General features: G+C 40.7%; 1 protein-coding gene across 10 annotated transcripts in view; it reads right to left on the bottom strand.

The window, feature by feature from the left end:
• The window catches only part of CTNND2 (catenin delta 2), a 1,183,649-nt gene that overhangs the window by 94,858 nt on the left and 1,064,321 nt on the right, over window positions 1-24,470 (bottom strand). For all 10 annotated transcript variants that reach the window (XM_048839596.2, XM_048839594.2, XM_048839597.2 and 7 more), the window contains 2 exons: window positions 20,763-20,936; window positions 2,935-3,085 (listed from right to left, as the gene is read on the bottom strand). In XM_048839596.2, the coding sequence (XP_048695553.2) occupies window positions 2,935-3,085; window positions 20,763-20,936 (325 nt within the window). The remainder of the gene's footprint in view (window positions 1-2,934; window positions 3,086-20,762; window positions 20,937-24,470) is intronic.

The raw sequence follows: 24,470 nt of genomic DNA, 5'->3' as shown, positions 1-24,470 counted from the left end.
TGCTAAACCCAGGGTTGTGAGTTCAATCCTTGAGGGGGGGCCATTTGGGATCTGGGGCATAAATTGGGGATTGATCCTGCTTTGAACTGGATGACCTCCTGAGGTCCCTTCCAACCCTGATATTCTGTGATTTCCTAGGAAGTTGCCTATCAAAGTACTAAACTGACCATGTCCAAACAGCATACTTTATGAGAAAGAGGAAAGATGGTCTTAGAGTTAAGGCACTACACTAGGACTCAGAAGATCCAAGTTTTGGTCCCAGCGATGCTGCAGACATCGTATGTGACCTTGACCAAGAAACTTGGACCAAACATTTTCAAAAATGGCCCTGTATTTTGTGTCCCCAACGCAACATACATTGGGCCTCATATTCAAAACTGCTGAGCACCCAAACATGAGCTGACTTCATTTGGAACTGCGGATGTTCAGTGTCTCTGAAAATCAGACCAAAGATGTCATAGTTGGTATTCAGAAACTGATGCACACAAAATAGCAACCACTTTTGAAAATATGGACCTTTATCTTTCTGTCCCTCAATTCCACATCTGTAAAATGGAGTTAATTCCACCTCTGTACTTAGCAAAGGTGCTGAAAGGATAACTTCATTAAGCTTTATGCTTAAGCTTTCAGATTGTATGATGATGAGCAGCACCAAAAAACCCAATCAACAAACAAACAAATAAATAAATAAATAACAAATACAAGATGTATAGATCACAGCCAAAAGTGCTACAGGCATTATCTTAATAACTTTCCTGTCATATTGGCAAATTTACATTTCTCAAGTAGTGTAATATTCCTACCATGCCTCTAGGAAAAATATGATTCAACTCACTAACTAACTAATTGCAATTTCCCAGAATCACTCTGATTTTCCATAAATATCTTAACTTCAAGCATCCATCCTGTTTGGTTTATAAAATCCTTTCCTTAGGTAATAATTTTCAATTGCCTTTTTTTCTTTTGTATACAGAGTTTCATTTGTTTGTGCAAGACTTTGCTCCAAGAATTCTGGAAACCATTCAAACGCGAAGCTGATGCAAGTAGTGTCTTATTAGCCATATTTTATAAACATGTTTGCATTTGGAATTTCTCATTTAAAGACAACACCATTTACACATACGAAATGTTATTGTTTTAAGTGGAGTTTTCAGATTTGGAAAAGAAACAAACATTTAAATTAAAAATGAAAAAATAGAAAATGCAACAAGAGAAGTGGGCTAGTAAATGAACCGATGTTAACTGCTGTTAAGGAGGGAGGCCACTCCTTCCTAAAATTATATGTAAAGGCATGGTTTTTTTGTGATGACAGTCATCTATGGAGAAGAACATAAAGAACTGCCCAGAATATTGTAGGGAACAATTCTACACTAATGGACTACAGCAGTGGTTGCCAAGATGTGGACTGTGAATTAACAGGGCTCTACAAAACTCTTTGTGGTGGTCCATGGAGTAAAGTAGTTTGACAGTCCAGTCTTTAAAGAGATATTAGTGATTATGAGGTGGGTCCATGGGAGAAAGATCTCTCTATTACAAAATGGTCTGCTAGCTGCTCAGATTAGATGGACTAATACATTTTTCCAGCTCTAATTTCTTTTTTTAGAAAATTATTGGAAGTCAATAAACAGTGAATAAACAAGAAAGAGTAGTCAGTAACTTACATGCTGCAAGCAGAGGACCCAATGAATTATCCAAAGCCAACTTTCACATCAATTTGTTCAAGAACAACATAAGGGTGAAACTACACCAGCAGCGTGGTCTAGTAGAGCGGGCAGTAAGCTGAATGTCAGGAGATTTGGGTTGTATCCCTGACTCTGCCGTAAACTAGCTGTGACAATGGGCAAGTCATTTCAGTGCTATTTTCCCTCCCACCCTTTGTTGTGTTTAGACTGTAAGCTCTTTCGGGGCAGAGACTTTCTCATACTATATGCCTGTATAGCACCTAGTGTGATGAGGCCACAGTCTTGGTTAGTGCCTCATAGTATTGTAATACAAGTAATAGAAAGGACATAGGTCAAAGCATCTCCTGTTTGATTATGTGATTAAAAGTGGAGGGGAGGTAAGGAGAAGCAGCCTATACGCTCCAATATTTGGGGGAGTGTAATTAAGAATTAATGAATCAGCAAAAATAAATAAAAAATAACTCTTAATCTACACAGGAAGTAAGAGAACTGTGATAATTTAGTTCCAGTATGGATATTTCGACCGCTATTCTGTTGTGCATAGATGGAACATCTAGATAAAAATGGCATGTCTTGTAAGGTCTAAATGTACAATGTTACGGTGAATTTAAGTTAAAAACAAAAATGTGACTGTCACCCAATTGGAGATTTAAGACCATATTTTAGGTGAGTGAGTTACCCTCCTTAGGTGCACATGAACTCATGAATTAAGGCACGTTTGAAAGTACCCCTCTGTCCAATGAATTCCTGGAACTCTCCATGAATTCCTTGTGTTGAGGCTTCTGTATTGTAATCCCCTGTATAAGGTGTACTAAATAATCATGGGATCTGAAGTAGTAGCCCTTGCCTGGATCCTCCATCTGGAAGATGGAAGTGCTACAGAGATAACAGCTACGAATGGTACTTAGCATAGGGATGATGGCAATTTAATGTTACTTTGATTTTATTCACTCACTGTGGCAGTTCCTAAGTGTTTGTGATACAAATGACATTGCTCTCAGCCTAAAAAAAATTACAGTGCAATTGAATCACTAAACAATATTTTGGTAATGTGTTGTCAGATGAATTAAAAAACGATTCGTACAATATAGCACTGAGCTATCACACACAAATTTGAATATGATACGTTAAAAGAAAGAGGTCAAGAAATTCTGTTCAAAACACAAGGAGAGCATTGTTTTCACCTTCTTCATCCAGCTATAAAATGTAAAAAACATAAAGAAAATATGTAGATTGTTTAGAAAGAACATACCTATTAGCTCCTTATTTCTGACATCTAAGGCCATGTTTCGTAAAGCTGTAGCAACTGCACATACCACCCGATCATTGTCTATTCGAAGTAGCTCCACCAGGATCGGCAGGCCTTTTTCTTTGCGGACGGCAGCACGGATATACACTGACCACTGTAAAGAGATATTGGATGAGGGAGATTGAAAAAGAGATTGGGGAATGCTGTCAAGAAAAGGAGGGGTGTGTGGTTATGAAGATTGCTATCTTGAGGAGTAAAGGAAGAGAGCTAGGAGTAATGGCTGTAGAATCTAAAGACAAGAAGAAATTGTTATATCTATGATGCTAGACAACCACTTGACCTGGAAACCCATATTTATTTTTTACTGGTGACAGAAAAATTTAATGATTTAAACTTTTAATCCTTGTACACTTGGTTACCGCTTTACTGTCTGAGTTGCAGGCCATTTGCTTGGCGTCAGTATCCCCTGGCCAAACTTGAAGAAGGATTGTTTGTTCCTAATGTCATTTAATGTTACAAAATTTGTTTAGGAAGTTAGCATGCTTCCTGGCTGTCAACTTGACGAATGTTAGACCCAAACCCAAGAAGGAACTTCATTATTTCGTTCAAGACAGGCAATTTGCTCAGGAGAGGAAGTGAGGAGGGAGTTATACTACTGCTTTTACTGTTAAAACACATCGGCCCAATCCTGCAGTGCCTGTGTGTGCAAAATTCCCACTGATTTCAATGTGTTGAATTATGTACATGTAGGGACCTCAGGATCAGGCTTGTTATTAGAAATATGACTCAACCATGAAGGATCTAAGATTTTGGTCTGAGCCCATCTAGTTCACAAGATGCTGAAAGTTACATTATTTTACCCGACTTATAGTATCAATGAGCCAATTAATTCGATTTTATGAGCACCAGACATAGTCTCGGAAGGTGAACAGTTTTATAAAAAGCTTGTCATACCCAGGCCCCTAGCAACAAAACAGAATGTGATGACAGAGTGCATGAAGCAGAATGATATCAGTGAGAGACAATCTCAGGAAAAAGCTATTTGGCTTTGACGGAACAAATCACATTTTTCTATGTGAACTGGTTGTGTAGGATATTTGAGGGGTGTGAATCTGCTGTCTGCATACATGCAGTGCTTTAAGTCCTAATGGCTCTCTGACTGTGTGCCTAATTCTAGAGTGATAAAAACTGTATTTAAGATATATACTGATGAAATAAGTGAGATCAGACTCTTTCCCTTACATATATTTGGTTACATGATTGTTAAAGTTCTTAATCCAAGTGTTGAGAACACCTGCTGAGCAGTCACAACTACTACTGAAATCATCTGAATCCAGTGGAGGCTGCATATGCTTAGAACCTCTCAGGTTTTAGCTTTTTTAGTTTAACAGTGAGAGGTAATTCTGGGGTTTGTTCTTTGAGGACACTGTTCTACTCCATATCAATTTAGTTATCCATGAAAATAATGCACTTTATGCAAATATCAATGTGTGACTTCAGGGTGCAAGTCACACAGGCAGCAGTGTATGGTGAAAAAGTTAAGAACTGGAGTGCACTGTGAGAAGGAATTCAAGATGAAAAAGCTCACAGAGATTTTTTTTTTCTGTTTTATAAATAGCTTCCAAATTTCCTTAGTCCTTTCCATGCTGCTCCTTCTGGTTATCCATTATAGTGTCACTGCTCCATTAATCAATCAAATCAATGATAGTGTAACAAGTAGTAGTTGAAGATAAAGCAGTTATAGAAATATTAAGGAATAAAAATTAGGCAAAAATGCAATCCAATGCTTTTGCTTGGGTTTTGGAACAACAAACCTGTTCAACAGATGGCAGTATATATACTGCAGCTAATGTACAGTATAGAGGGTTGCTCACGGGTGGCGGGTGAACCGCTGGCTCTGGGAAGCTAGCCTTCAGCCTCACCCCTTCCACACCTCCCTCCCACCTAGAGCCCCCCTACTGTGCCGCTGGCTTCTGCCCCAGGCTAGAGCCCCAGCCTCCCTCCTCCAGCCCCAAAGTGCTGGGAGGCCAGGCAGCGTGGCCCCAGCCCTGGAGCACCAGGAGGCAGGGAAACGTGGCCTCAGGCCTCCTTCCCCTGGCCCGGAGCGCTGCTCCAGCCTTCCCAGCCCCGGAGTGCCGAGAGGCCTGGCAGCACAGCCCCATGACCCCTGGCCCCAGAGCACTGGGAGGTCAAGCAGTGCAGACCCAGTGACAGCCCCAGCTGGGATCATGGCACAGGGGAAGAGCTGCCCACAGAGTGGGAATCAGGAGTGTGACTGGGGGCAGAATGTGGGCGGGGCCACACCTGGCTGTTTGGGGAGGCTCAGCCTCCCCCAGTATATGATACCCGCTGCCCATGGGGTTGCTGAATACTTCTGTCCCTTTGACAGAATAAAAAAAGTTGTATCTCTGTCTTTCTCCTGAATCACAACAGTTGCCTCTAGTGCATATTGTGGGGTAAACATATGTGCTTGATTTCACAGTGCATTGACTTCATTGGAGTTGCAGAGATGTAACCAAAGGCAAAAGCTGATGTATTTGTTTAATATGCTTTGAGTAGCCCCAAATCCTCCATGTTTGGCTAACCAGGAGATTGTGATTTTTCCCTTTGAGATGAGGAACTAGCTACTCTTATCCACAATTTCCTTGCCTATAAGCTAGACTACTGCAGCACACTTGACCTATGGCTGCCTGTATAAACTATGCGACAGCTTCATCAGGCACAACACACAGCTGCCCACTTCCAGGCAAGAAAAATTGCAAAGCACATTGCATCTGTATTCTGTGCTCTCCATTGACTCTCCATTCAGTTTCACATTCACTTCAAGGTCCTGGTCCTAATATTTAAAGCAATTAATGGGCTAGGGTCTATCAAAATGATTATCTCTCTCTCCTCTTCCCACTGAAACATCTAGGCTCTATATGGATGTTGTTGCTGCAAGAGTCCGGGGGGAACTCCTGGGAGGTGGGGGCAGGGCTTCTTGATGGAAAGCCCTCAGCTATGGAACTCTTTATACCAGTGGAGATTAGAATGCACCCCAGTGTTGCCATTTTCAGGTCACGCTACAAGCCATACCTTTTTGCACACACCAATAACAATTGTGGTGGAATTGCTCAAAAATGTTTGTCATGAAACCACAGCTAAATAAATGGAAGACAAATTCCATTAAATAAAAGTGGTTTAAACAGAAGAGGGTTTGATAGGAGTGTCCTTCGTGGATGGATTCATAATTGGTTTAAAGTCTGCATATGGCACCTAGATATTACAGTGTCAGGCACATTTTACATGCCGTCATCTTATGTGACACAGACATAATTAAAGTATTAATAGATAGGTAAGTATATAAACATTCAAGGATTTCACTGTTACAATTTTCTGAACCCACATTTATTCTAGAGTCTGTCATATGGGGGGAAACAGGGGAAAGGGAAAGAAAACACCATATACAGAATGTTAGTCTATGACTTGCCTTCCTAATAACTCTATAACCTCATCCCCCATGAACCCAGCCCAGGGACTTGCCACATGCTTCCCAAGATACACATACAAGGGAACCATCATATCTGGCCATGGCATTCTTACTGAAGGACTATCAGGATTCATAGAAACTATTCTCAAACCACTTACCACACAGAGGGCCTGCTTCCTCCAGGACACAACTGACTTCCTCCACAAATGCATCAACATTAACAACCTCCCTCAGAACACCATTTTTGCCACCAGGAATGTCACCACCCTATACACCAACATCCCTCACAATGACAGCATCCCTAACTGCCTTAAATATCTATAAGACAATGGACAACCCTCAAATCTCCACCCCAAACACATCACCAAACTCATCATTTCATTCTCACTCATAACAAATTTACGTTCAACAACAAATACTTTATCCAAGCCATGGGAACAGACATGGGTATTAGGATGGTTCCCCAATATGCCAACCACCTTGAAGAAAAAATTCTGGAAAATTGCACCACAAAACCAGTGATATATCTGAGATACATCAATGATACTGTCATCCTCTGAACATACGACTTAAACTCCCACAAAGTTTTCCACCACAACTTCCACATCCCCAACCTGTCCATTAAACTCTCTCTGGAACACTCCCACACTAGCATCAACTTCCTGGACACCACAACCAGCTTCAACAGTGGAACCCTTCAGACAACTATATATAAGAAACCCATGGATCACCACACCTACCTTCATAACTTCAATAACCACCACAAGAAATCTGTTATCTATAGCCACACACTCAGATACCACAGAACATGCTGCGAGGATATACACCTTAACACTCACAAAACTGCCTTTGTCAAACAAGGACACTTCACCAGAGAAGTAGATTGCATCATGGAACTGGCCACCCAAATACCCCAAGAGAATTGCTTCAATACAGAAATAAAACCTCCTCTGCCTGCACACCCACAGTTGTCATCTCCCATCCCGCACTGGGACCCATATGAGGAAACATCAAACTACTACAAACCATTTTCTATGCGGACCCTGTCCTGAAAGAAATCTTTCATGAACCCCACCTCTTCGAGCCTTCAAACAATCCCCCAACCTCTCCAAGCTCATCATCAGAAGTAAGCTCCCCACAGACCAGGGCACACCAACTCAAAGCAGCACCAGATTCTGCCAGAATAACAGATGCAAAGCCTGCAGACATATCTCCACTGCTACAATGATCAACACCCTCCACAACACACCTGTAAAGACCCATGGGTCCTACATATACCTATCACAACGTGTGGTGTTCCTCATCCAGTGCACTAAATGCCCCATTAGCCCCTATGTGGGTGAAACCAGACAATCACTATGCTCTCAAATGAACTAGCCCATGAAAGTGATAAAAAAACCAAAACACCCTATCACCTCTGGGTGAACACTTTTCATAAAGCTATCACTCTATATCTGACCTATCAGTCCTCATCCTTATAAGAAAGCTGCACAACACCATTAAAAGATGAGGCTGGGAGCTTAAATTCATAACTTTGTTAGACACTAAAAATCATGGTTTTAATAAAGACCCTGGATTTATGGCTTATTACAACAATCTGTAATCCACTAACCCCCACCTCCCCGCTTTTTGTCCTATGACTACAGGGGTGTTAATGGGCAACTTCAACTTGAATGATCCCTTTAGAATATGTGCTAATCACTTTTGCTAAACTATTTGTTCGATCCTGTGTTTACCCGTAACACTCTCAATACTTTTCCAACACCTGAAGAAAAGTTCAGTGTAGCTTGAAAGCTTGTCTCTCTCCCCAACAGAAATTGGCCCAATAAAACCTATTACGTCACCCACCTTGTCTAATGAATAACAACATTCAGTTAAGCTGGGCAAAGGCTTCAGACTTAGTTGCAGCCAAAGCAATAATGGTTAAAATATCTTTTTTAGTCAGGCAGATGGAATAAGGGGTTCTGGTCATCACTGAACACTGCACTGTAATGTATCTGAAATGCAAATTTACCAGGCCAGTGTGGCTTTTCTGCAATGAAGCAATGTTGGCTCTCAGATAAGAGAAAATAAACAAGGGCTGGTAGGATTCGAGCTATATCTTATTTTATTTGTTCCTTCCTCTGTTCTGGTCTCTAGAACCACGTTGGGGGATAATACTTAATGAACATCCATATGAGCTGAGAAATCAAAACTCAATCTCAAGGATCAGTAACTTTCAATTAAAAATATGTCCTAGAAAAATAACCTCTTTTCTAAAATCAGAGCAACATTTTGTTTTAAAAGAGTATTAAATATGAGATATTGTGAATACCCCAAATTGACACTTCTAAATTTACTTCTCTAATAGCCAAGTATTTACCTGTCAAATTAGTGCACTGTCAGTTGCAGCTGTAAGAAGAAAAAATGATAGCTCCTTGCCGCTTACAAAACTCCCAGCTCTGTGTTTTCTATGCATCTCCCAGGGGATGTATCCAATGTGTCTGCTACTATTAAGAGGTGACTGTCAGAGTGAGAGTGCAAGTTAGCAGGGAGACTATTTTGAGACTGTGGTGAGACTGTTTGGTTGAGGTGAAAACAGAGGCTGCTCAAAACAGTCTGCCACCCTAGGCAAAACTGCAGTGTGCCACCCCCCTCCAGACCCCTTCGGCGCTCACAGCAGACCCCCAGCGCCTCCCCTGCTGCTTCCGCCACCACCACCCCACCCCTAACCCTTGTGCAGCCAGGTCAAAAGCTGATGGGTCAGACCCCAGCCTGGGGCTGCAGAGGCCATTGCGTCCCGATGAGAGACCCCACAGGATGAGAACGGACACCTAGAAAGGATGAGTTGGGCCAGGCCAGGAGGAAAGTTCCTCCAGCCTCTGTCCTAGGCTGTGCAAGTGGCCAAGACCAGCTCCCTGGGCAGGTGATCCCCCAGCAGGGGTCCCCTTTCCCAATGGCCCTTTCCGGGCAGGTTGGGACTCACAAGGGGAGTGAGACCCAGCTCAGCACCCCTGGACTACAGCGGCTCTTTCTCCGGGAGTCACAGCCACTCAGCTCAACCACAGTGGGACCCAGGCACCAGCAGGTGGCAGCTCTCAGCCCACTGGGCCCCAGTTATTGGGAAGCGAAGACTCTGACTTACACAAAACCACCCAGACTGGGAGTGCTGATGCCCCAGCAAAGGGACCAACAGGCACCATCCCACTAGATAGAGAGGGGGTCTCCACAACTCAGCCCTGAAACCCTGGCCCCAGCCAGCCCCCCAGCATGTGGTGGCAGTGTCTCCAAAGCCTGGATGTGGCAGAGTTGGAATTGGTGGTTGCAGCAAGAGCCGGGCATGCAGCAGCAGGTCTGGGGTGGGTGTTTACTTGGAGTTGGTGGGTTGCTGCGTTTGTGGCCCAAACCTCAGCAGTGCTCACGGTGCTGCCAGGAGCAGTCCCGAGCCGCTCTGCGCCTGAACCACAGCTGCGATCTTACTGTGCCAGGGTGGGGAGCCGTGGGGGTGCTTCCCCAGCAGGGGACTTCCTCCTGCTCCTCAGAACCCTGGCTGGTGGCTAACCCCTGACCCCGGCAGCACCGCCAGCCTCTTCCCCCTCTGCAGCCACCCATAGATGGAACTGGAGTAAATCTAAACTCCCAGAAATCTGCCTCCCTTGGCAGCTGCCTCGGCTGCCTATACCTGGAGCAGCCTGTGGGTAAGAGTTCACGCCAGCACATTGCACATCCAGGGACACTGCTTGCCTCAGTAAGGACACTGTGCTCGGGTGTCTTACTTTGAATAAGGATTACCTCATTTTTTTTACAAAAAAGTGTATGTTAAGTAATGACAGTGGGGATGTACAATCATGGTATCAATTACCCATTGTATTGTGAACACCTCTACAAAACGTACCATACTATAGTGATTGTAAACAAAAGTGGTTCTCGGCATTTCCAAGTGTCTATTGGAAATTGTCAGCATTTCTTTTAGGAGACCTAAAGTTGCACTAGCTTCTTGCTTATCATTTAGAAGAAATAGGGACATTTGAGAAACAAATTGGAGACACACTTTTTAACTCCACTGAAAGCAAAGACATTGAACTAGGAGCTTGCTGGAGCAACAGAGTATGAAAAATAACATTTCCCTCCTCAACAGGGCTGTTTGGCATGTATGTCTTTTCTGCAGCTAAGGCACCCATTAATTAGCATAGCATAAATAATCCAGGTAAAACACTTTTTTAAAGCAACAGTTTTGCTCTATGTTCATTTTTCCTGAGTTAACTACCTCTGCAGCACTGCAGGATAACTCGTCCTGCTTTAGGGAAGTTGACAGACTTATTTTTGTGATGTAGCCACTATCATTACATCCATGTTTATAAATCATATGCCTTAGGGTGGAAACCTGGGGTTGTCTATTAATTGTATGAGCAATCTCTGGAGACCTAAACATGAAGCTGCATTTTGAAAGCAGTGAAAAATATCTGTCTCTCTTTACTTAAACTGCCAATTAGGATATAGTGTCTGCAAGCAATGATGATGTGGTGTGTATATTTCAGGAATAGTGAAATTGAGATGCTCCAAACTGCTTTTTTATTCTCTCCCAGACTTGAGAAATTGAATCACTCTTGCATGTACTGACAATTCTTTTAGCTTGCCTAAAGCCATTACGAAACATGCCTGCATTTCCACATTGCTGGTCAATAGCTAGTATGAGTGTAAAGAAGTATAGAAGATATGAACAGAAAAATATGGAAGGAGACAAATGGTTTATTGTCTCTTTGTAAATGAGAAGCTCTGCCAAAATACTTAATCATCCAATTACTTTATAAATCAGTTGTAATATCAATGATCAAATAATTGCTCAGCTTGTAAAGAGAAAGGACTCCTGTGGGAACAGTGTAAGCTTTGGGGAGAGCTAGAATAAAAAAATCCATTTCTGTTGCATCAGATGGCAGCTAAATTTTCAAAGACATGCATGGGAGTCACAATTTGTGCAGCAATACTCTTTACAGATAATGGAATTTGTGGGGCATGACTACTATACATCACTCCAAAGATGTACAGTACATCTCTACTTCCACTTTTATTCATAGTTTCCATTTTTATTTTAGTCACATAACTAAGATGAAAAATACAGAAATTTGGAAAATAATTCCTTAGTTTGGCACAGTCATAGCTATTTCCAGTGCTTTACGCCTCATGGAATTAAGATCAAATTAGGCGGAAACTCAGTGTAAAAGTGATACCCTAAGATGAAAATTATTTCTTTTTAAAAAATTTAGAAAGATTAAATTACTGTCCTCCTTTTAACATTTTTGGTGTTTTTCTATATTCTTCTGGTAAGCACAAAGTAAGGAAGATTTTTCCCCCCACAATGAAATTATGCATTCAGCACAAAATGGAAAATTTTGGAATGCCAAAGACTAAACAAAGCTGATGTTTTTAATGGATACCTTCCTACCCCCCAACCTATATCAGGGTTCTCTGGTACACACAGACACCCACACACACAGACACAACTAAATTCATATACTCATCAATTTCAATTGGAGTTTGTATCCTAAGTATAATGTATATTTCATCCCCCAAAGGATCTGTGAACTCTCTGAAGAGTAAGGGGAAGATCTGAGATGTAAGCTACCACAGAGGTAATCAAAGCCACATTGGGGCAGGGAGTGAAACTGTAGGTTGTGGGACTAGTAATCCACACTGCTCCATAGGCAACATCATTTAAAAGGTAATGTGAACAATCCAAAAGTAGAAAAAGAAAGGGTTTTATTCACTACAAATAAAGAGAATAGCCTGTTCTTAAAATCTCAGGTCTGTTTTTTAACCCATGTATCTCCATTGGTGCACCTGTGCAATCACTTTGATTGACCTAAAGCAGGGTTCGCCAAACTTTTCAATCTACTGAACACTTCATAAGAGAGACAGTGAGCCTCTCATGGACACTCCACTCCTTACCATTTAACCCTATCTCCCCAGTCCTTAGTTCTCACACTATTTCATTTTGTGGGCAACTAGAAAAGGTTCCACATGCCAGTAGTGGATCTATGGACTACAGTATGAGACCAACTGCTCTAGAGAAAATTCTTTACTGGTTGCTTTCCCCTTATCCCATGACCTCCATTAGGTTTAAATAGAAGGTAGTAATCTGACAAGGTGAAGTAAAAAAGAAATTTTCTTAAATATTTGAGAAAACTATACTGTCTGTGCTGAAGGAACTGAATTTGGAAGCCTGGTGCCCATTTTTCTTTGCTACTGTCACTCCTACAGCACAAACACATTGTCTGGATTCACAACCTAATTTCTTTCCTTGAGAGATACCTTAATCCCCACCAAATACTGGATCTTTTAAGACCTACAAGGTTTTGAGGATAAGCCTTCAAATCTTATGAGAAGCAAACATACTGTGTGTAATAAAGAGTCAGTCTGTAAATGGGTTAATCTCAGACTACTGTTCTCCCACTCCTCAGGATGATGCCCATGATGCCTTTATGGGATGGCAGTGCTATGTACTAGTTGTGACAGTGGAAGACATCCTCCTTCCTTGAATAATATTGACTACTCTCCCACAAAGCTCATAATTTTCTATATTTATTAGTGTATATATCTGCCTGGGACAAATTTCCATCCCGTTAAGAATTCCTGACAGATCTTGACTTGACTGTTTATAGAGCTTTTGATTCTTTAAAAGTGTGGGGGTTTTATCAGTTTGGGTTGGCACTGATTTAAATAGTTGATATATTATAAAATGTCTTCTCATTTGTATAGTATGTGGCTTTATCACATGAATGTTTTGGAGACTTAGGCAGACAGACAGACTTTCTACTTGAACTAAATAACTTTCCTGTTGGAATAAAAAGTCTGATGTAACTTCAAAGGGTGTGTGTGTGTGTGTGTGTGTAAACAATCAGACACACTTGAAAGCTTGTCTCTTTCACCAATAGATGTTGGTCCAGTAAATTATATGACTTCACCTACCTTGTCTTTCTATACAATTAGAGTAATCAGAAAAGTTTGGCAGGGAACCTTCAATGTCTCCTGGCCTAATAATGGTAGAAGATTGAGAATCTAGATGAATGATGCTTTAGACAAGAAGTATTCAATAATAATGAATAATTTTGATTGTGTGTTTGGACAGGAGGGTTCTGGAAACATTTTGGCCTGCTATCCTTAGAGATAACTGCTCTGACCTCTTGACTGAACTTATCTCTTTTATGTCTTCAATTTCTTTGTCAAATGATTTGCTTAATAGGTCTCTCACTCCTATAAAGAGATTTCTTCAGAATGGGATTAGGAGAAGAAAGGCAGATATTTGCCTAAGGAATAAAGCCAGATATCTCATGCTGGCTATCTCAAGAGATCAGACTGTGACCTGGAAAACTAATTCTATTTGTACAGAACCTGCTAGTTATCAGAGGCAGGTACCTAGTTATAAACACTGACTTGTGTAATCAAGAGAACACTATGCTACCCATCTATGCTGAGTGATCAAGCAGGGGAAATGGAAAGAGAGGGCTTGAGAAGAACTGGCGGAGGAATGATAGCTTCCTACCCTAAGAGGCTTGTAAAGAACTAAGACAAAAGCAGAGTGACACTGGGTGAAATGAAAGAGGATATAAAAACAATGGAGACCCAAGAGAAAGATTCTAAAGGCAGCCACAGGAAGCAGTACACAGGAAAGGGGCATAATTCCATGTGCAGATTATCTGCATGAGGCACATACATTTAATTTCTAAAATGCAACTGATTTTAAGGGACATTTTTGAAGCATGAACAGAAAGTATTTTAGCTTTAAGATGCTTCAAGCTATACAGGCAGTCAAGAGAGAATTGTTGGGACACAAAGGGAAATGAAAGAGGATTGAAGTAGCTATGGCAGCTATTTTGCTACAGATAATTATGTTATCAAAGGAAATGTCCTATATAAGGTGTATCACTGTTCAAAAACAAAACAAAGAAATATAAATTAAGAAAAAAAGTGGTTTCTTTAAGGGCCTAACAAAAGCAAGGAAATCCCTAGCCAAAGATACCACACTTCATCTTTAACTCTGTAACACAGAGAAGATTACAGCTGAGGTGGTCCTTTATTTGGAGACTTCAGAAATGCCACCCACCAGTTTAATGGATGGGAGACTTGGATTGGATCCACAAGGTGCTAGACAGCTTTAGAATGAAACGTGGAGTGTAGGCGGGGTACTCTGCTGCCTGTTGGCCAGCCAGAGAGAGAGGAGCTGATTGGCTCCTTGCTCCTCACAATAATTAATTTAAACCCTTTCCTGCGGTTTCTTGTACCTCTTGCCCCATTTTAGTTGAGCCCACCCTCTCTCCTCATAGTTATATAGTATAGGAACTGTGTTTTTAGGATGCTATAGGTCTGATCAATCACCTGTTTTTGGCGTCAAGAAGGAATTTTTCCCATTGGGGCCAAATTGGCTAAGGCCTGGTAGGTTTTTTTACCTTCTGCACAGTGTCACAGAGACACAGTTAGGTTAAACAGGTATAGGCTACAGAAATTAAATATTAGGAATTGTGTGAATGTTTACTTCATCATAACTTGCAGTCAGTGTCCAGTGCAGATAAAAGGCCAAAGTGCCAGAAATAAGAGACCTGGGATTTCACTGTGGACCTCAGGCCTACGGGGAAAAGGGAAACCTGAAGTCTTTGCAGACCAAGGTCCCTCTTTGGTACAGTAACTCCTCACTTAACATCATCCTGGTTTGTCCATCATCCATAATTATTGCATAATATGCAAACTAGATACCATTAACTTGGGTTTGAATAGAGACTGGGAGTGGCTGGGTCATTACACATATTGAATCTATTTCCCCATGTTAAGTATCCTCACACCTCTTGTCAACTGTCTAAATGGGCCATCTTGATTATCACTACAAAAGTTTTTTTCTCCTGCTGATAATAGCTCATCTTAATTAATTAACCTCTCACTCCGCCTTTTCATGTTCTCTGTATGTATATATATATATCTTCTTACTGTATGTTCCATTGTATGCATCCGATGAAGTGGGCTGTAGCCCATGAAAGCTTATGCTCAAATAAATGTGTTAGTCTCTAAGGTGCCACAAGTACTCCTGTTATTTTTACTTAGAGTGCGGTCAGCATACTTAAAAGGGCAATGCGCATCTCTCTCTCTCTCTCTCTCTGTCTCACACACACACACTGTGAGTGTCTCTGTCTCTCTCTCACACACACACATGCACCCTCTCACCTCTGGCCAGGCACTTTGGAAAGTGGAGGGAGTGGTGCACTCCAGTGGGATAGCATGGGTTCATCATCACGTTCAGTTTCCACAGGGAATGTTTGCAGCCACTGCCATGTGTCTATTGTGTCTCCTCCCTCCATTCGTGCTGCCTTGTAGAGTGTGAGGCTACATTAACAACGTGTTAACATTTGAGGGCTCAGCCGAGTGCTAGTTCATCATTTAGCATTTAGGCATCCCCTGGGAAATATCCCACCCTCTGACTCCACCACCTCAACCAAGCTTCACAATCAGCATTGCTGTGCACAGTATTAAACTGTTTGTTTAAAACTTATACTCTGTGTGTGTGTGTGTGTGTGTGTGTGTGTATATATATATATGTATATGTGTGTGTATTTTATATATATATATATAAAATGTCTTTTGTCTGGCTAAAAAAATTTCCCTGGAACCTAACCCCCGCATTTACATTAATTCTTAGGGGGAGATTGGATTCACTTAACATCGTTTCACTTAAAGTAGCATTTTTCAGGAACACAACTACAATGTTAAGTGAGGAGTTATTATACCTTCTGTCCCCTTCACAGTGGGGAGGATGAGAGGATTCAGCAGAGCAAGCAGAATCCTAGGGATAGGCAGTGGAGAGTTTACTCTGAGTGATGGGCTATATGATAAGAGCCATGTAAACCCTGCACTGGATCCACTTAAATGCCTGGTATGGGGAGATGGGGCAGGTAGCACTTATCTCCAATGTTAAGTTTCATAAAACTGCAGCCTGCTGCTTAAAATCCATCCCTGTGTTGCAACAGGTAAAATTACTGACAAGACCTTTTAATGATTTACAAACATGAGCAGAAAGTCCCCTGAACACCCTGGTTTAGAAAAGGTAAGAACACGCTGACATTATGGTCATGTTGTTCCCCAAAACAGTCCTATTCAAATTAAAAAATAAAGGTCATGTTAACAAATAATTTAGGATGATTCACGCATTCCAAACTATAGTATTAAAATGTGAAGAAAATTGGTAAAAAATAAGGATTATGTTTTGCTAGTGTAATGTTGATGAAATGTTTAATGATTTACAGTAACAGAATAGAAAATGTAAAACAATTTATGAACGTTTGAGTAAAAGTATAACTGGATATGCATCATAACACTGATTGGCAGAAAGCTAATGAATATGTAATATGGAAAGGTATAAACAAACAAGTGAACAAGGGCCCAGGTTGGAGAATATCAGACTAGAGACTGAGAGGAGAGCTTCCCAGTACCCTGGAACTCAGTAATTTGGGCTCCTACCTGTTCTGTCTATCTGTTTATTCTCTGTCATAAATAGAGGCTCAGAAATTATAAGTGATCATGATTCTGTCTGAAAAATTATAAGTAAAGACAAAGATTGATTAAGCCTAAACTAGGTGAACTCATGACTCAGTTTCCCACTTCACAGTTGAATCATTAAAAAGTCTTGTCGGTAATTTTGCCTTTTGCATTTTGAAGTGGTTTATGCAGTTTAGAGCCTAGGTATTTAGTTGTTTCCCAACACCTGTTTCTGTTGTGATTCACTTGCATGTCCTGATCAAGTTAACATCTGCAATATGATTCTTAGGTATCAAGTTGATTCTTAGGTGCCAAAATATCTTACATAGAATAGACAGATACACAATGGCCCAAATTCAGCTGTCAGAAACATGTATACAAATTCACAGTCAAGTCACCTATGTACCTGAGGGCCAGAATCTGGCTTCCAATGGACTTAGATTAGACTTTGGTAAATGTGGGAGTTTTAAACATTATTTTTTATTACACTTTGATTAGATCATAAGAACATAAGAACAGCCACACTGGGTCAGACCAAAGGTCCATCTAGCCCAGAATCCTGTCTTCCGACAGTGGACAATCCCAGGTGCCCCAGAGGGAATGAACAGGTAATCATCAAGTGATCCATTCCCTGTTGCTCATTCCCAGCTTCCTGAGAAAAAAATCCTATATATAAAGCCAGCTGATGCTGGCCAAGACCATAAGGAACCTGACATTTTATTATTTTTACCAGGAAGAAAAAGATGCTGCCATCAGACTCACAGAAAAATCCTGTATAAAAACATGATACAATTATAAAAAGAACTGGGACTGGGGGTTTCCTTTTACAGGACTCAGCCTTCAGGGTATAAAAAAATATTAGGGGCAGGGCTGTGGAATGCACTTTAGGCTAATGCATATACCAGAGTGACGTAGAAACAAGAGATTATTATTAAGCAGGAAAAATCTGAGTTTTAAGAATTCAATTTGAAATGTGAAAACACCTCATATACACACCTTCTTGCTTCTTGCATAGGAAAATGAATACCTGTGCCCTTACAATCTTGGTAAAGACCAAACAATAATGAGTGCCCAAAGGAAACTCGAATAAATCCTGAACTTGGTTGTCATGCCAAGATGATGTTATTTCCACATTCATTGTAAAGGACCCACGGCAGACACTGAGATGCCAATCCAGTGGAGAACCTCTGTGCGAGAGCTGAAGGAATTGGTGAGTATAGAACCCAGATATCAAAAGCTGCATGACTGCTTTGACAGTTTCATTATTCAAAGAGATTGGAGTCATGGTGGACCCAATCCTACATTTTTCAGCTTTGTCTTTGACCACAAAACATGGAGGCCAACCTTAGCAGACATATATGCACATATGAAAGGGAAAATATATGCCCTAGAATGGAAGACTATTGCCCTATGTATTTCAAAATAGATTTCAGCTTGGCTATAATCACCAGAGCTATAGAGCGAGTCTCATACTTTGTATTTGAGATTTTCAAAGGAGACTAGGGGACTTGGGCACATATCAGCCATTAATATCAATGGAAGATAAGTATCTAAATCCCCCCCGACAGTTTTATCTTTTAAAAATTATTCTAGGTTTTCTCTTATCTCTCCACTCTCCCTTCATGGGATTTTGGAACATCTGGCCTGTTTTAAAGGCCTTACCTTCTCTGTCACAATACAGGATTAGACAATTGCACAAATGGAGAAAGGAAAAGAGTGAATCAGTTCTTGAAAAATAATGCATGTGTATGAATTAGACTATAAACTTTCATATGTGTTTGTACAATTGAGACCCTGATGCTCTCTGAGGACCTTTGGGCACCATTATAATACAAATGGCAATAACAGTGACAGCAGCATTTGTTTTTAGCGCAGCTGACTTTCCTCTTTTTTGTTTCTTTCAATTTACTTTAGACTAACTCTGACCAACAAATCTCACGATAAGATCATTTCCCACTCCATCCCTCCTTGTGCCTAATTACAATTTCTCATAGGAAATTGCACAAAAAATGGGAACCTTCCATAGGAAGAACCTAGGAAGAACCTCTTCTTTTAAGAGTTTGGTTCCTGTTATGTCAGTAGTTTTATCTTCAGAGAACTTCAGCAGCAGAAAAGAAAGGTCAAGAGGCAGAAACTTCAGTGCTGATGTAATCCCCAAGGAGTGTTATTCCCCTCACAGGTATGACTAGTATGAGATGCCAAATTAAATATACTCATTTTGCCTTCTATGTGTCATTCATAATGGAATAAGTGAATCTGTAGAAAAGTGGAGCAGTAAGAGAACAAGCAAGTTCTCCCTGAGATCTCAGCTGGTATAATGGTGAAGTTCAAAACAGTTCTTCCAAGATACCATTTTCAATGGAACTCACCAGGACCTCTCTTTTTATTGCACACACCCACTCCCTAAGTACTAGATGAATAAAACCAAATGTATGTTACCTCTGTGTCAGCCCCATATAGGCTGATGTGGAAGGCCATAATGAGGACTGGTCATCAGGTCCAGTGCCACAGCTCTTCCAACTAGTATGGTAGGTCTGTGGCTATGTAGCAGCCCCGTCACCAGTTTTAAGTTGGAGGAGTGGATTTTATTTCCTATATCCATTGGCAGTTCACCTCGTTATTGTCACTCTATGGGTGCAGTGGATAACCATTCAGGATCAGGTCAAAGGGCAGACATTTTGTTACACATTTCACTAGATAGCTGAGTGTGATGGTCAATGGCATGTTATAAGGCTGGTGGAACAGAGCAATTAAAAGCCATATACCTCTGCAGAGCTATGGGGTGTTCTAATTCAACTCCCAGCACAGTTCTGTTCAGCAAAAAGCTGTTTTTGGTGCCAGGACTCAATTCTCAAAGTGGGTGCCTAAATTACATTGGCACTTACACACCTAAAATAGGCATTTGAGCACCTAAATACTGAACTGGGTATTCTCAAAGCACCCAGGTTTGAATATTGTGCTCCCCAACTTCTGTGTGCAACCTGAGAGGTCTTAATTAATATAAGGGCAGGGTTGTACTAATGGAGCAATGTGAGATGGTCCGGACTCTCATCCCATCAGATCAAGTTATCGCCACAGAAAATGCATGCCACAGAAATTGGTAAAAAATTCAGGCCAGGATGCCATCACAAATGTTTATCCATTTATTTAAAATTTAAATATATGTTCCAGATCTGGTGGTAAAATTATTAATCAGATTATTCCAAATATTTAGAGACCAAAAAATTTGATGTTTTGGTTAGACATACCCAAAAGTGGAGGCACAAACAATATGTTCGCATTGGTAAGATAGTCTGAATTCAGAATTTCCTTGCCTTGTTTTTACTCTTAACCATAATGTTATTTTAATGTTTTGTGTCTTTCTTGATTTTTTAAGGGAAAAAAATGGATGCTAGGGTTCTTGTCTTTGTGTCACTTCATTATATCTTGCTATGTTCTCTCAGTTTCTCATAACCAGAGTGCAGTCAACCAGTTTCTGCTTTGACATTGCAAAGTGGTCTCAATCAGTTGTCACCGGTGAGATTTTTTATTCATTTTCCATGACATTAACTGTATAGATTTATGGTGTTGCTGCTTTTATTCTTTTGGATATTGGGTTTTCAGTAGTAATTTTTCATATTTAACTCGATTAATGTCTAATGAATCAATTATAAATGCTATGTGCTGGGATTTCTTCGGAAATAGGATTATTGACAAGAAATATAACAAACATGAAATTCTGCAGTTTAAATTTGACTCCTTTTTCCAGATAGTTTTCTGAAATGTGTGGCTTTTCTCCCCGCCTCAGAGTTGCACTTATATCTATAATACCTTTGTTGTTATCCATGTGGGCTTCTTAGAGTTTAAAAAGTTTAGTAGTCCATACCTTCCAGCTTCCTGCAGCCAAGTTCTGCAGTGCACCTGCTGCTCCTTCCAGTGTGTCTGGATTTGAGCACTCAGAGAGAAGTGTGAGGTAGGGTTTGACTATTGAAGGGTGCCACAGCATCTGGATTCCTTTTGGTGGTTCTGCACAGTCTGGAAGAGGTCCTACTCCATCCCACTGTTGGAAAGCAGAAACCAAACGTCACAAAGGATGCCAATATCAAAGACAACAATACTCAACATTTTTTATATAGGCCCATGGTCAAAAACCACCACCATCACCTTTAACATACTGTTTGAGATCCTTGATGGAGGCAAATTCCCCTCCCAGTACTCTTTATAAAATAGCTTTTTGATTGTATTTGACCTCACCATTAGTGAAAATCTAAGAGTGTTCTACCTAACTAGCATAATGAGAGCAATTAGCTTTCAATGCATAATTTAATTTTTTCAGGGGAGTGAATATCTATTGGGACATACATGTATCAACAGATCTTAATACGTACCTTAACAATTTGCATTTTCTTTTTATATTTGACTTGATCCTTTGTGCTCTTTCTTTCCAGTGGGAATCACACTCAAAAAATAAATTACATGGGGGCATATGCTCGCCACCATTTATAGGCCAGGAGGGTAAGGTGGCTACGGAATAGCTTTCACACAGCTACTTCTAGCCTCTTTGTGGCACTTAAGCTGCTACTCAGCTCTGAGGGCAGCTACTCTGAGGGCTTCAAACAGCTCCCGATTTCTTTTATAAATCTACCCATCACAAAAACTTTCTTCACCAATGTAGAATTCTGCCTCCAAAATTACCCCATCCTGATGCCCAGTGTGGGCAGTATACAGTATCTGATCTAAGAACAGATCTCACAAGCCGAAATGGGAGCCTTAGTCCAATGGAAAGAGGAGATCTCCTCTTTCCGGTCCGACTTACAGGATTCACACCTAGAAGGTCCTAAGATATGGGAATTAAAAGTCAAAACACTTTTATGCACAGAAATGCTATTTTAGGTCATTTTAAAAGAATTTTGAAATGCAATACTTATATGTTTCTCTCAATGTGCATTGTACAGGCAGAGGAGTACAAAAAAGAGAATCTCAATAACACTTTAAAACATTTTCTAAAACATTTATAATACATTTTTTTCTGAAACATATGTGGCATATACAGAATGCATGTGTCTGGATGTGTGAGTGATGATTTGTTTAAGCTGAAACAAAGAGAAACGAGCCACCGGCAGGCAGAAACAACCCTCCTTCATCATCACTGCCTCTGGTGGATACAGAGAATCAGTCTGCCCTGATCCCACTCATCCAATGGTAGCAGAAAGCAATTGGAACAGGCTCTGACCTCACACCCTGATCAACCCATTTCCTCCCCTGGGGGGGAAGAAGGAGAGGAAAGCAGCAGCAGCTCTAGATCCCTCTTACCCATAGGGGCATGGCATGCATGGCCCCATCACTCAGTGGCCCAGCAATTACACATCCTGGTTAGCGGGTGAACATTGGTCCAGATCCTCAGCTGATGTAAATTGATATGGATCTATTGACTTAAATGGAGCTATGCCAATTTACACCCGCTGACCATTATGTTTTGCAAATGAAAAAAGAACAAACACAAATGCAAAGTTAGCTGGTCTTTCAATAATGCACATAAAGAGTTATATGAGAGCAGCTGCTAGGATATATAACTCAAAGCATCGGACAAAAAAAGACAACATATAATCAATGGAAAAGCCGTCTCTACTGGAGGCACTATCAAATGCCCAGAAACAGTAGCAAAATCACCTTAAAGGGGTTGAAGCTAAACCCTGCTGAATGCAGCCACTCTGAAAGGGAGCACGATGTGCTTGTGACATCAGCTTGTTAAAATTCTGCTTTCAAACTGAAGAAAAGGTTGGTTGACTTCCCTGCTGGTGAGAGAATTCAATCCCCCTCTTTGGACACAATAATCAGCCCTTCCAGGGATTGCTTCGTGAAGGCTCATAAAAATTCTTATAAAAATCTACTTTTTTCCCCTCTGGGAATGCAATAAAGTGCCTGAAGTCTCAGGTATTTTGAAAGAAAAAAGGGTAGGAAATTCCTCTTATGAGGGGCCCAATTCTGTCCTCACACCAGTTTTTACACTGGTGTAAATACATTTGCTTTAATGGAGTTACTCCTGATTTACTGTGGTTCAAATATAATCCAAATTCAGGTTAAGGTCTTCACCCCTTCCCTCCCAATCCTATTTCAGATTACACACATTGAACACTGTGCTATCGAATTTATATACTGGGTTTTTATTATATTTCTCAGCAACAAAATATAATGTAGCAAATATGTTAGCTTTGGTGTACACACAGTTTTTGTACTGGTATAAATGTTGATCATAGATACCATTTTTTACTGAAATAGTATATCTGTGCAATTCCTAGCGTGGACCCAGTTATATCACCATAGAGATGCTTATATCAGTATAATTTATTCCCCCATAGTTATAAACAGGTATATGCATGTTTATACGGTATGACTGTGTCCACACTAGGAAGGTTGTACCTCTTTAACTGCATTGGTATAGTTTTCTGCGGACAAATCCTTCCTTAATACAGTCTTGCCAAATGGCGATTCCTCCTTGTTTGGTGATGGTTATGAGAATGCATTCTTTTTTTTTGTAAAGGAAAACCAAATGAATAGATCTCCTGATTTTTCACCCCTGCTCTCTGCTAGCACACGGCACATACTTTATCATTCACTAAGAGGGGAAATGAGTGTGGGAGACCTTTATTACAATATCATGAGAACTTCACTGAAGGAGAGGTGGGTAAATGAAGAGTTTTACATTCCTAATTTACCACTGGTGAGCTTATGAGTTAAAATTCTTTAGGAGAATTGTTTGAGCTCACCAGCAACATACTACTAAAACCACAGCAGGCCAGATTCTTATGACTTGTCTACATGGTCAGATAATGTGCTGTACATAGGGTGTGATTTCTAAAATGCACTGATGTGGATGCACATTAATGGATCCGTGTAGTCCCTGCTTGTGGGCTTTCACATAGTGCAGTTTGTTGTCTGGCTTTCAAGATATTCCAGCTAGAATGTTTATTATTAAGTCTCATGGGATGAATTATTCTCATTTTATACACTAGACGGCATTTAATATTTGTAAAGGTTTTTATTTAAGCTTTCCCTTGCTCTATTACCACATTTAGTGAAGGATGGTTCTCCTCCCCCAACTCTTTTTCTTATATTTAGAATTATAAAAAGTGCCCATACACCGTCTCTGAGCAACCTGCCAGTTCTTAAAAATTACAAACAAAATACATTGTTCAATCATCTCACCCCATCTACCAAAGAGCAGCTTATTCTCAAACAGGAATTAATTCACGGCAGTCCTATAGCCTGTTATACAGGAGGTCAGACTAGATAATCATGGTGGTACTTTCTAGCATTATAATCTATGAATCAAAAGCTAACACCCTTGCACATCAGCCTATACCTCAATATCTCAACTCTTCATAGATAGGTGAAACAAATGGCCCCTGCACCATCCTCTGAAAGTCATAGAGACTGGGAGTGGCTAAGTCATTATGCAAGGTAGCCTGTTTCCTCTTGTTTTTTCCTACCCCCCCCCCCCAGATGTTCTGGTTTAACTTGGATTTAAACTTGGAGAGAGGTCAGTTTAGATGAGCTATTACCAGCAGGAGAGTGAGTTTGTGTGTGTATGGGG

Source organism: Caretta caretta, chromosome 2 (assembly GCF_965140235.1).
Source record: "Caretta caretta isolate rCarCar2 chromosome 2, rCarCar1.hap1, whole genome shotgun sequence".
NCBI lineage: Eukaryota > Metazoa > Chordata > Testudines > Cheloniidae > Caretta > Caretta caretta.
The sequence above is the reverse complement of the archived record's forward strand: the minus strand, read 5'-3'. Positions and strand labels throughout refer to the sequence as shown.